This window comes from Echinococcus granulosus, assembly GCF_000524195.1.
Source record: "Echinococcus granulosus chromosome Unknown EG_S00001, whole genome shotgun sequence".
Lineage (NCBI taxonomy): Eukaryota > Metazoa > Platyhelminthes > Cestoda > Cyclophyllidea > Taeniidae > Echinococcus > Echinococcus granulosus.
In genome coordinates this window covers 3162786-3176090 of record NW_020170381.1, presented here as the reverse complement: position 1 = coordinate 3176090, position 13305 = coordinate 3162786, and the positions used below count along the sequence as shown (strand labels likewise).

Genomic DNA, 13305 nt, shown 5'->3' with positions numbered 1-13305 from the left:
GATTCGCCCCATAACATCAGCAACCCTATTGCTCCATCGGTTTTTTCTGATAGTACAGTACTGATTAAGAAATTATTACTTGGTGCACCGATTTTGAAAGCCTTTATTAAGTGGAACAAATAAGCCTAGCACTAAAGAGTGAATATCCATCAGGGTTCAACTTGTAAATGTATTATTAATCTAATCTTGTCTTATCATTACAACGGTGTTGTTATTTAACATTGCACTTTGTTGGAGTTATTTGCGTCTTTCAGGTGCCACATTTTACCCATGACTCAGGCTATGCCGTAACTTTCAAATCAAATCTTGCAAATTTTTCTTCTTTCGAAGAGGGTGCCGCCTCATCATGGTGGACTTTGGTAGCGTGAGTCTTCGATCAATGCTGGCCCATCAGGATCTGGCCCGGAGTGAGACTACCTCTGACCAGGTTAGTGTGGCAAGTCGGGCTTCCTCCGCACTCGTCGGCCGAGCGCAATCCGATGAGCGCTACAAGCAGCTATTGCAGGCGAACTACGAGCAGCTTTTGTTTGAGGCCTACGACCAGTTTGAGGTCACCTTGTCCGCCACTCAAATTATCTTGGTTCAAAAAGGTAAAGGACTGATTTTTTTCTTCTCACTTATCCTAATGCCCGCAGTCTATTTAATCGAATTTTTATTGCCTGTTAATGTTGGTGCGGTAGCTGGTTTGAAAGCGATTTTCGTAAATCCAAGTGATCAGTACCAGTGAACGTTAAAATAAAGTGGATTACGCATTTTGTCGTAAACTTTATTCATATCGTTACATCCACTCATTCTGATGTCGTGGGCATTACAAATCGAGAGTAAAACGGGTTTGTTTATTCCGACTAATCGTTCATCGAACTACCTCAATTTTAATATTTTAAGTTTAGGATTTTCGGCTACATTTGATGCCTTTCCTGATATTGTTATTCGACTTTTCGGTCAGTCGGCTACTGCCAGAAGTTCTTGACTACATAAAAATTTGTTTTAGTTTACTTGCAGATGTCGTGAATTGAAGCAGCTGTGTTTGAATATGCTCAATTTGCATTGAAGTAGTACGATCATTACTTTTGTGATAAATGGCAAAGATAGACACGGAGCTGTTCGATGATCTCCGGCTATTGAGAATTTTTCTTCTAGCTCTTATGGTGTTATTGAGTCATCAACACTTACTACGGGGTATATTGTGGATATTTATGTGGATACAGAAGCCCAATGATCTTACCAACAAACGGCTTTTACCTTTTTAGGCGAGAACTGGCGAGAACTGCGTTCGCTAGCAGACACACCAGGTCACGTGCTTAAGCCACTGGGTATCAAATTAGTGCTGCGTCAGTGCACTGCGCCACTCGAATTCGGCCTTCCGCAGTAAGTATTTGACCTAGTAGCCTGGTCCAGCCCTTCATTGCAATTGGTCAACATGACTGTCTGAATACTTGCCTCTTGAGGGGTAATTCCTGCTTGTGGTGCTGCCGGGACCTCATTGGTTGAATATTGTGAATACTTTGCCATTCCTTTTCCACGCAGTCGTGTTAGGATCTCACCGAACATTTATTTAATGCTTGAATTCAAGATGTGATAAATGGCTTGCCATCCAAGACCTTTTGGCGTCCCTGTGTTGGACGATTCTGTAGTTTTCTTTGAAACCCAAAGACTAAATATATTTTCAGTTATTACTATTCTACTCGATATTTATTTTTCTAGTGTTTGTGGTGTGTCAGTTCATTTGTTCATTTGACTAATATATGAATAATAAGTGCCCAAAATGCAGGACTACAGTACCTGAATGGTCATGTGCTTTCGTAGATTTCAAGTGGATGGTCGTCTCCCGCTCCTTGGGATCGACTTTACAGACAAGGTGTTGGAGTCCCTCTGTGACATCATCGCCCACGTACCACTACCCGAGACTGACCCTTCCCAGCGAATCCCTACCGACCCCAATGCTCTGCTGAAGGTGTGTACGTGTGTACTGCTTCACCTTGGGGACAGTTCTATCGTTTCTTTTTCCTGGTGTATCCCGTCTATTTACATTAAGACGATAAATTGATACGTTTAAGGCTTTCTAGTAGATTTATCCAAGGTAAGATTAGTTCCCGTATAATTCAAATAAATTTATACGTCAGACCGTTGAGCAGTGCATCTATCAAAATATCACATATTTGTGGTCAGATTCGATGTAAAAAGCATGGGATCTCTAACACATGCGGATTTACTACCTCTCAAAGCCGACAGAAACCCTAAATCACAAAATTTTATCAATCCTATGTCCAGTTCATTTTACTAGTCGTTTACGGACAATATGCATATCTACTGCTGATAACTCGCTGTTGCTCGCGGTAAATATGTAATTCGGCACAATTCTCCGTTTCTTTCCGTTTCTGGCCACATGGGATCATTCAGGTCCATTGTCCGGTCTTTTATGCTGCAAAAACTAACTTCCGCTCAACCTTTTCAGGATGTAAAATTCTTCGACACCAAAACCGAGGATTTGCTGCCAGGTCAATTGAAAGCTGTGCATGTCTTGCGAATGGCTGAAACTGCTCTCGCTCCGCCGTCTCCCGAATCTGATCAGGCAGACGATGAGGCCGACGTTTTCTTTGATTCATACGAAACTCCCGAAGCTTGCATCTCCTCCGCCGTTCAGGTTAGCCGCCCGACACTTTTCCTTTGGAAAGCAGCTAAAATTTTTATTTGATATTGCTTCTGTTTTTTTTTACTTTCCTCCCTTTTTAATTTAGTCGTCCGTACGCAAGCCTCTGGCGAATCTAGTCATGATTTGTGCATCATTTCTCGTCGAAGAGGTTAGTCTTCCCACGCTTCGTATTTCCTCTTCACTTCTAACTTTACACTATATCTACTTCCCTCCCTACTCCAGATTCGAATCTGTATGTTTGAACAGACAACCTCTGGAGACATTTCTGATCCGCCAGCTCCAATGTTGAAGTTCGTTATCAATGAAATTGGTGCAGACTTCACTCTACGCAAGTGGGATCAGGAAATGAATGTATGAATATAAAGAATAGGTTCATTTGTGATAGTCCAAAAATTCTGCCAGATGCCCAAGATGCCTTTGCTTAATGACTTATAGGAGAATTTGCACTTCTTGTTTATACCTATTTCAGTTGGAGCTCAGCCCACGGATTAGACAGTTATTGTCAACCGGTAAAAAGTTATCGTGAAGTACATTGTGATGTTCTACGAATGCCTTGCAAAATACTTCCTTGAAAGTTTTTACCACCAGATTCTTCATGGGCTGGTGCTCTTCTCACTACATAACTGGTCATTGTTTCATTCCAGCCATACGTATTAAGTGTTCATCGTTGCCCAAATAATTATTCTCGATTATGCCGCACCGAATTTACTTTAAGTAAAAAAAGAACTTACTGAAGTTAAATTGAATCAAGTTAATCAACTTTCGGCTTTCATGTGTAGTTAGTGCAAGGAGTTACGAAAGCATTACCCACTAACTCGAGAAAAAGGAAACCTTAGGGGCATGAATTTGCAATATTAATTAGGTTTTCTTCTGAAAATTACTTAATTTATGTTTCCAAATAATGTAGCAACCAGTCAATTAGCCCTGTTACTAATGTGAACTCACGGGCGCAGTCATGCTCCTCTTCATCCCAATTCTTATTCAAGCGGGTTTTGTAAGGAAAGCCATGGTTGGATCGAAAATGGTTATCTTTTCAATCCTTTCGTTAGAGATATTAGTTTGTTTTCAGGCCCATGTGAACCGTTTGAGTCTGAAGGCGCCGCGATTTAAGGAGTATGGCAGCGGAAACGAATTGTGCCTGATCGACACCTTCTCTAGGTCGGATGATCAGACCACTCCAAGCAGTGAACACCTCTTCACAGCACACCTCCTAATTGCGGACAAAAGTGGTCCCGATTTCGCCACCAAGTATGCGAATACGCGTCACTGTCTTGTTTGCGAATTTAGGGTCTTGAAGGTGAGCTTACCTCTTCTCACTCGTTTAATTTAGCCCGGTTCCGTCGTGATTGTGCCATATAGCGATATTTTTGACGCAGTCTACTGTTCTATTGAATTAGTTCCTAAATGGCGAAATAGGTCTAAGAGCATTTTATAATCTTGTAAACATATTTTTTAGATTATTCTGGTTCATCATCCAGTGGGAGTGGCTGACATTTTCTTTGCCTTGATCATGAAGGCTTCTTTGGCCGCGTGCTTTATAGAATGGTACAAACGGGTGGTGGTGTTACCAGCCCTTTAATTTGCCCGTTCATCGGCTTTAGGGTCACTTTGCACTATGTAATCTAGCCTACTACAGTCTTTTAAGGGTACTTATATGGTAAATGGGCTTCGAAGAGAATAGGATGTGCCGACTTGTAGGTTGTGTGACGTGCGGTCGTCACGTGAGTACGCGGTCTGTACTGCCTGTATTTGACCTCAGCACGCTGAAATGGGGTCGGCGAATGGCATGGTGTATGAAACCGTAAAGTATTTGACATAGGCTAGTAATCCGAATTTCAGTTTCACACATTTAGACTGCGCACATTTTCCAGATTCGGCACTTGCTATAGGCATTCTGGAATTACATTTAAGTCAAGATCTACCAATCTTTATTTGACTTTATTATGGAAGAGATAATGAGGTTTGATGTCACTGGGATGTTTATTTTTCGTATCGAATGTTAATCGTGTGGTTACACAAATCAAGGAGTTAATTTAGGAATTGCGTAACTCTGTTTCATCCATCGCAAGGATCAGCTTACTAACGCTTAAGTGAACAATTCGTTAGCCAGAACTAAATACAATGGATGGTTTATTGTCTTCTCTTCATATTTCCGTAGAAGTACGCATCACTGTTGCAGGTAAGCTTAATAAATTTGGGTCATTGTTGAATCGTTCAAGGTGCATATTTTGCCATAAACGGCGCCGCTTTTTACGCCGTAGCTCCATGTTACACGTAGAATTTCATTCGTCGAAAGTCGGTTTACAATTAATATTCAAACATTCAATTTGAATTCTGGGTATTAAAAGTGAGCTCTGGTACACATAGTCCAAATGAATATTTGGAGCGCTTTCGACCTAAGCTGCCAGATAGCTTCCTACTACTCAAAACAATTGCTTAAGCGGTACATAACTGCTTCTGGCTTATTTGTACTAATTTGGGACGGTGATGATCGATGATACCATGCTGATGGATTTAGTTTTCAGATTTGGACTTGCGATATATGCCTGTTTTCAAGCTCCATTATTCCTTAAAGATTTTTCTCGAAATTTAGATTCATCTGCACCAGGAAGCCCTGGTCTCCCTCTTGGGTTTCTTCACCGATTTGGCTAAGGTTCTCGCTAAGGATCCGGAACTAGGTGCAATAGAGGACAAGAACCAAAAGGCTCTTGAATGGGCTAACCGCCTCGGTGATACGGAGGCTTCAGAGCATCTACAGACCAGCTCAGTGATGACGCCACACGAGGCTCGTCTCTCCGCCGCCAAGACAACTCCTGTCGATGCGGTCTCTGGTCTTCTGGCCAGGAAGAACGAACGTCGTGACATTCGACTAGACGCTGTCTCCGAGGCCGCTAAAATGGGTTAGTTCGTGTAATTTATAGCCTTTATTGGATACCCTCAAAAATATTCCATATGTCAGCCTTCTATTGAATTAAGGCTTTACACCTTATGGGAAGTAACAAATTTTAATGATGAATAGTTTATTGTAGCTGCTGTTAAATATCTGGCCCGTTCATTCGGAGGAAAAAATTGCGTTATTTTACGTAATGCAACACTTTGTCTGTAAACACCTCACTAGTTTTGTCCACAGATAACTTATCATCTTTGGTGCAAATATTTTGTCCAAATGTTATTATTAACCTTGTTCTGATGTATCCTGTCATCACGCAGTATTTCAATTCAAACAGGACGCTATCTGAGGATTCCTGAGGTCGATGCCACGCAGTGGAAAATTCAGCTTACTTTGGATAAGGTCCAAGTCTTCTTCTGCTCATCGGAGATGCAATTGATGGCTTTCAGTATGCGGGGTATGCGTGTGGATCTTCGAATGACGTACCTTACTACTGAGATTGCGATGGCTCTCTCGGACATATGCATCTCTGATCTCAATGAAACCTCACTTTACCGGCAGGTTAGTCTGATTTCAAGTTTAGTCTAGGTTATCAGCACAAGCTTAGTTTTCACCATTTGGCCAAGGTTTTCTGAACATGTTCCCATTTTCTCTTTACCTCTGGTTGTCTAGTTAAATTTCGTAAAAATACTCGTTATTCGCCCTCATCCTTGGTGGTTTTGATGCTCCACCAATATGCCAGGCTTGTCTCATTGTTGCTTCCCAACAGATGTGTTAGGCAAAAAGAAAAGCTGAGAGCTTCTTTAGTATCTTTCGGCTTTCACACGTAATATCCATATGAAATCATGCAAGCCAATTTAGCTGAAAAAATTATAATCACTAAACTTGTTATTGAGTCCCTTGATGGTCAATTTATATAATTCCTACTGAAAAGGCGGATGAAATGCTGGCGCAGCCTAGTTCTGTTTAGCGGCGTCCACAATGCAAATTTCCTCTCTGCTTTTCAGATACTTTGGATTGAACCCGGAGCAAATGTCTTTTTGATGCAGACGGTCTTATACAATCGAGGCACGAAAGCTTTGGATGATCAGTACGACCCCGAGAAGGTGGATGTAGCAGTCTGTTTGCAGTTCGGCAAAGCCCACGTAATTATGCTCTACTGGTTCCTCCGAAGAGTTGTTGTGAGTACTATGCTTTTTTCTTCCATTGCCTCATGATTCGAACCAATTACTGCAACGTCTCATTTTGTGTCAAGAGTTTTATGGATTCGTTCAAAAATGCAACTGAATACGCGATTGAAAAGGCTTCAGAAGTAACAGGTGCTGCGAAAACACAGGTGCTGTCACATTTAACGTTCCCTTGTCTAATCTTCATTAACCTCTTCATGGATTCGCATGTACTTTGTGCGGATTCAGACATTTTACACAAGAGGAATTCTCTTGCATTTTTGTTTTACACAGATACAAGAAGTGGTGAATCAACCATTGCCACCTAGATTGGCACTTTCGGTGAATGTGGAAGCGCCAGTGATCTATATGCCACAGAATTCAACTTCTCGCACAGCTCTCGTTTTCGACTTGGGTCGCATCTCAATCAAAAACCATTTTGAAGTTATACCGAAGCCTGTCTTGTCAAAGAATGACCCCATTAATATGCTTATGATGGACTGTATGAGCGTTCGTCTGGAAGACTTCAAAATGTCAGCGTAAGTTCTTCATTTCTTATTTTTCCTTTTTTTCTCATTCATTTCACTTTACAATGCTGGCCTACGAATCACATCACCTTTTAACGTGGTTTAGTGCCGGTATTTTTTGGAAAAAATTGCCTGTCAGAACCGAAGTTGCTCGAGTTTACATTTTCTTAGAAGGAATTTAGTTTTTCCTTGTCAAAAGTTGACAATTTTAAACCCATAAGGACACCCTGTACACTTTTTGGGGTAAATTTCTTTATGCACAAATATGAATGAACAATACTGGTCGTGGATATTAGTGTGTCTGAGGTATTCAAAAATGTCCGAAATAGATTACGTTCTAGAGAGATGCTGGTTAATTCTTGTGCAACAATCTACTTTGATGTCATAAACAATTCAATTCAACCGTTAAATGAATTAGACCGATTATTGTATGATTAAATTTTTCGTTAGTCCTTCCCATTAACCCCCTCATTATGTCAAGCTGGAGTGATGCCAAAGCACCATTATTTACTAATTGTCTTTGCGTTCATATTACTTGCAATTTATCCAATGGTTAGTCAGATCTTTTTTGCCTGAACTTACATCCTCCGCTATTGTTTTACAACTTCATTTTATTTTAAATGCATTGCTGAAAGCGTAGGCGGAAGCACTATACACTGGTCACCAGTTGGAATAAGTTGCTTTAGCAACTGCATTTTATCTACACCCGGCTTTCCTTCGATGCATTTGCTTTAAGAGACGAAAATCATACGTTTTCCCGCATCTAAAATAATAAATCTTAATCGGTGTCTTACCGTAGTGGGTACTTCGCAGAATCCACGGGATCTAAACGGCGACGATACATCCGCTCACTTTCTTATCGCCGCAAGTAAAACTCCAGTTCACCAATTTTTCAACGCTATTTTATTCGGTTTAGTTCTCCCTCAACCTCTCATGGCTCAGTGGTTTTTGAAATCCTTTTTTTTCGTATTTAGAGCTATCCTGGTCGATGGAGGAGTGGAAATTGACAGAAATGTGATCCAGCCCATCAATTTGAGTCTGAACATGAATAGAAAGGTGTTCTCCTCTAAGGGTGATGGAGTTCCACAACTTGATGTCTCTGGTGCTCTCGAATCCATTCGAGTACGTTCCTCATTGCCCGTTGTTGCTGTAAATAGTTAGGCCATATTTGGCTTCCACTCTTCACCGAGGCAGTAGCGTTTGGCTGCGACTTCATTTTTTTTTCGCATTTCCCTGTACCAGTAATAGCACTTTCTGTTATTTGATCGAGTAAGTCTTCAAAGAACCGACGTTTTCTTAATAATTTTTTTTCGAGAACCTATGCTTGCTCGTTTCAGCTTTCAATGACCTACGGTGACTACAAACTGATAAATGAGGTATTTCTTGACAACTTTGAGGAGGCCGATTCCCTAATGGGCTCACTTCCCATATCTAATCCGACCAATGTGGCGACTTCAGAGGATCCTGTGATTGTCACTGAGTTGACTACTCAAAAGGCTGCCGACGTCTCAACTTCCGATTCTCTAGATTCGGCGTCAGAAAAGAGTGCATCTTGGACTTTTGTTCTAAGGCGATTGGAGATTGAACTGTTTAGGGGCACTGATGATCCGGTACGCTTATGAGAGCGTGTTTAGCTCCTTGTTGTCTTGATCTCAAATCTTCCAAAGTTCGTTGGTCCTTCTTATTATGCGTCATATAACCTGGTAGTGAAGTTGATGCAGATATGGTGGTTCAATTCTATTTCTTAACTTTCGTGGTTACGATAGTTATTTTTACTCGATAATTGGTTTGAAGAATCACAATTTTAAACCCTGCTATTGTGGATTTAAAGTTAACGTTAGCACTTTTTTGTTTTATGGGTGATTTTAGCGAAATTGGAATGACGAGATTCATGCAAGCCGACGCCTGGGCGTCTTTACATGCACAGAATTATTCCTTGAGGGCGATTCATTTGATGATACCTCTTCAAACATGATGGCGCGTCTCAAGGATATCTCACTCATTGACACGCGGCCTCACTCCGACGAACACATAACTAAGTACGCTCTGTAATTATTTTTATGCAAACAACTGAGTAAGAGCGGTAAAAGTGGAATCCAGGTGACCCGATATGGTGAAACCTGTTAAACATTAATTGCTGAATATTCAAGGGTGGAACTGTTCGCAGTGGGCTCGATTCGATGTAACAGTAAAAGAATTCAAAATATGGTTCTTTCTTAACTGCTCCATGTATACACAAAGTGCGTCCAATGAAGTCATGCGATAACTGTCTGAATGCGCTGTTAATGTTGGAGTTTATTGTGTCCTTGTCCAAGTGACGTCGGAAATGGGACTTAATTGTAAAGTTTCGGTGTATCATATTTGTCTTGCCTTTCGCTTCAATCCTTTTAGCAGTTTCATTTACCATGTAATTTGTCGTCTCAAGATTGAATTCAAAAATCCGGAAGTTTTCATGATGAAAAGTGCATTTCGATCTCGCCGTGTTTATGTTTGAGTATGTATACATCCACAGGCGGGACACTTCACTTGTGGATTGAGTCTGGGGTAGCTTTCGCCGCGTTCCGATAATGCTATGCCTAACTATAACGGATTTTCTTGAACTACTGGCTCAATTCCGTTAAGTGTCTCAAAGTGTCTCTGTTTCCCTATGCTGATTGAGTTAAAAGTACGGTCATAAGGCAAACTTTGACCACGTGACCAGAAGTCTGTTTGAGATTGCTAACGAATAAGTGCAATATTGAAACTCTCTCGTGGTTTTGTCATCAATTCTGTCATAATTCACCTAACAGCTCTGTGATTTACCGCCTTATGGGAAGATTGCTTACACCTAATTTACCCATAAATGCTATTTCTGCCCATTTAAAAATGGTCTTATGAACTGGTATGCAGCGTTCGTGTTGTTATTTGCTTTTTATTCTTTTCTTTCGACTGGATAATTCCAACTTCTTTCCCTTACAAAGAGGTACTGCTTTAGGGTAAGCAATTTGTTCGTCTCTTCCCGGAAGGCGTTGTAGCTCTCCAAGCCTTTCGTTTATACAAGCTTTCAATTGTCAATGGTAGCGGCACACCATCCAGTTACTACTTGTTTGTCCGCATTGGTTATCGCTTTTGGTTGTTCACGAATTATGTACTTTCGATCTTACATCTTATGAATTTTTGTCAACCCTTCTCGATTTCAGTATCCTCAGTCAGGCGGGTGATTCGCAAGGCCAGATGTCGAATTTCATTGAGGTCCTCTATCACTCGGATAACCAGTCAAATCAAACTTGTAAATTCTATTTGTTACTTCTCTCTGTCTGATGCCTTGTTTTCACTCGCTGGGAAAAGTCTAATTGGCTACGTGGTTATCTGGCCTCATGAGGTCGTTGGAAAGTGCTCATAAATGCGCTCATGTGGCACATGTCCTTGCACCCAGCGGGTATCTACTTGTATGAAGTGTAGAAGAGTTTTCAATTTTGTTGAGTATGCTTACGATTTGATTGCCATTTTACTATTGTAGCTTGGGTAGTAGAGTCGAGGACAAATAGTATTTTAAAATTTTGGTTGGCCATAAGTAAACGCATTATTTGAATGACTTTAAATCCACATCTTTTGAATTTGTACATCCACTTTTTATGTATGTCCATTGACCAGGCTCAATCAGCATTTTCTACAGTGTTTTCAAGATGTTCACTCCTCACAATCATGGAATGGTCCCTACTCAGGTTGCGGGTTTTCACTTGTCTCAAGACAGGTGATTTTTAGAGTCACCTTTAGATAAAATCGTTTAATTAGGCCAGCTAAATGATTCACAGAAAAAGTGACGGAGTAGCTAATTCCATTTTTTCCTACTTCTGTGCACTGCATTCCGAAAGAAGTTAGATCACCAATATCCTAACCTTGTCCCCTCTCGTTGCAGTGAACGTGAATGTTTGTAGCATCATGGTCTGCGCCTCGTTGGATTACTTCATGATACTGTCCAAGTTCTTCACCGAGGGAGCACATCATAGGAACAGGCCAGCTGCCAAACCCAGTCCTCCGCCATCACAGAGGACCTCCGTCATGAAGCACAGACAACGTGAGTTTTCTCTTGTTCTTAGCTTACTTCAGTGCCTTAATACCCTGTTTGCCCTCTTATAAAGCTTAGTAGTTTTCAAAATTTTATGTTCATTTCTCTGCTTAGCTCAACGCACCACAGTGTCACAAAACCCCGGCACTCTTCGAATCAAGACCAACATTGCGGATCCTGAAATCGTTCTCCCAGAAGATATGTCAAATCCTAATTGTAATGCCATTCTTGTAACGGTATGTTCAACCTACCGTTTTCAACTCCCAGTTCTATGCCAAATAATGCTTTATGCTTAAAAGACTTGACAGTCTTAATAATGTAAGAAGTAGCTTCACCCGTTTAATAATGTACACTATTTTGGGGATTTATTCATGTCAAAGTGTGTCTCTCTTAGACGAGTTTGAATTTTGACTATGCGATGCTTCGAGAAGAAACGGTGATGAATGCCAGCATAACCAAATTCAGAATCCTTGCTTGTCCGTTCGATCGTAGTCAAAGAGACAAAAACAGCATGGAGGTGAGTTTTTCAAACTAAGCTCTTTCACTATTCCTGTGTCCGTATTTATCTTACGATTTTTGGTATCTATTGGGATGGGAGTTGTGAGATTCACCAAACAGTCCTGATAGTAATGCTTTTATCGAAACCTAAAGGTTGTCGTTCCGACCTCAGTATCCTTTTATGCCCGTCAACCGGTCGCTGCTGCACTGCACGGATCAATTAATATGGAGTCGCTACTTATCAACGTAAACGCCCCCATCATCCGCTCAATATCAAAAATTATGAACCAACTGACCGAAAGCGCCATGGATGTCTCCTTAGTGCCTCAGACTGTTGGTGGTTCACAGCATGAAAAGACTCTAGGTGACGATGGGACAGAGGATTTTTGGTCAATCAAGCCCGTCAAGGCTTCTGATATCCCCATCCCTATGGGTCAGATTGACTATGATGGTATGTATTCCGCGTGTTTAGCGAAGCAAAATTTTGCTACATGCTTTTATTGTGAGGGCAACTTAAATTGCAGGCGATTACACTGCCAGTCGCACAGTTCTTTAGCGGAAGTGTATTGCGTCACTGCTTTTGAACTTGGCAAACTTCCCACTATTACACGTAAAAACACCCTAGGTTTTCAAATGAGGACCTTACTAGACTTTCTGTTAGTACAGTACGTGTGTAAACGCCGCATCATAGTGTATTTTCACTTTCTCTCATGTACCCTCTTTCGAAATGGAGAGAAAAATTGAATTAAAACTTTTTGTTCTTGCGTTTGCAGTTAAGACGGCTTCAACGTGCTCTGCTTTCTTTCAAACTGTTATGGAATCTCACATTTACTTTTTTTTATTCATTCTTACAGATTCAGCTTCAGAAGGTACGGAAGGCTGCGATGTTGCCGACATTCTTATGAAGGTTGACGACGAACGTGTGGAGAAGGCAAGTTCGGTATCATTGCTATCTCCTTGTTTAATGCTACACATTGAGTGACCATCTAAAACGCTAAATGGTTTTTCCTAGTCATCTTCTGATGAGGTATGATTCACCTGTTCTGAAGTTGTGAAGTTTCGTCTCTTTTTGGGTTTGCTTTTAATGATTTTTACGGGCCTACGGACGACTTTCCTTACATTTCTAATTGACTTTTTCTGCTGTTTCAATCAGCTATCAAATGTAAAAGTTAGATGTCCGTTTGCAAATTTGTTACTACTGATGGATTTGTAGTCAATTTATTCACTTTTTAGATTCTTATTCGTATTGGCTACGTATGTTTGTCAATGGAGTCACAGATTGGTAACAAGCAGGTACCCATGCTGCTTATGGAGGCTCACGTTGATGGCGAAATGAAATCCCCTTCTACTGTGGTACGTATTTTGCATATATAACTTGCTTAACGATAATTTACGATGTTACCGCCTTTTGTAGTTCCCCGAATCATTCCACGCTATCGACTTCATCAGTTAATTACTAGTAATTTCTATTACTCTTGAAAAACTAAATACAGTGTGATGTTTTACCGGATCCCCAAAGTCAA

General features: G+C 40.9%; 1 protein-coding gene across 1 annotated transcript in view; it reads left to right on the top strand. All coding sequences in view use genetic code 11, as the record gives it.

Annotated features, from left to right (window-relative positions):
* Nucleotides 1–13305, top strand: part of EGR_00351 (Vacuolar protein sorting-associated protein) — a gene marked incomplete at both ends in the record, with an annotated part of 36151 nt that overhangs the window by 8726 nt on the left and 14120 nt on the right. Inside the window, 21 exons of the mRNA XM_024489600.1 lie at nucleotides 331–590; nucleotides 1251–1368; nucleotides 1807–1954; nucleotides 2456–2644; nucleotides 2739–2801; nucleotides 2876–3004; nucleotides 3723–3950; nucleotides 5247–5553; nucleotides 5881–6104; nucleotides 6551–6724; nucleotides 7004–7248; nucleotides 8211–8358; nucleotides 8574–8846; nucleotides 9106–9275; nucleotides 10416–10504; nucleotides 11135–11293; nucleotides 11399–11520; nucleotides 11679–11801; nucleotides 11936–12233; nucleotides 12637–12722; nucleotides 13016–13135. Coding sequence (XP_024356278.1) covers nucleotides 331–590; nucleotides 1251–1368; nucleotides 1807–1954; nucleotides 2456–2644; nucleotides 2739–2801; nucleotides 2876–3004; nucleotides 3723–3950; nucleotides 5247–5553; nucleotides 5881–6104; nucleotides 6551–6724; nucleotides 7004–7248; nucleotides 8211–8358; nucleotides 8574–8846; nucleotides 9106–9275; nucleotides 10416–10504; nucleotides 11135–11293; nucleotides 11399–11520; nucleotides 11679–11801; nucleotides 11936–12233; nucleotides 12637–12722; nucleotides 13016–13135 — 3673 coding nt within the window. The remainder of the gene's footprint in view (nucleotides 1–330; nucleotides 591–1250; nucleotides 1369–1806; nucleotides 1955–2455; nucleotides 2645–2738; nucleotides 2802–2875; nucleotides 3005–3722; nucleotides 3951–5246; nucleotides 5554–5880; nucleotides 6105–6550; nucleotides 6725–7003; nucleotides 7249–8210; nucleotides 8359–8573; nucleotides 8847–9105; nucleotides 9276–10415; nucleotides 10505–11134; nucleotides 11294–11398; nucleotides 11521–11678; nucleotides 11802–11935; nucleotides 12234–12636; nucleotides 12723–13015; nucleotides 13136–13305) is intronic.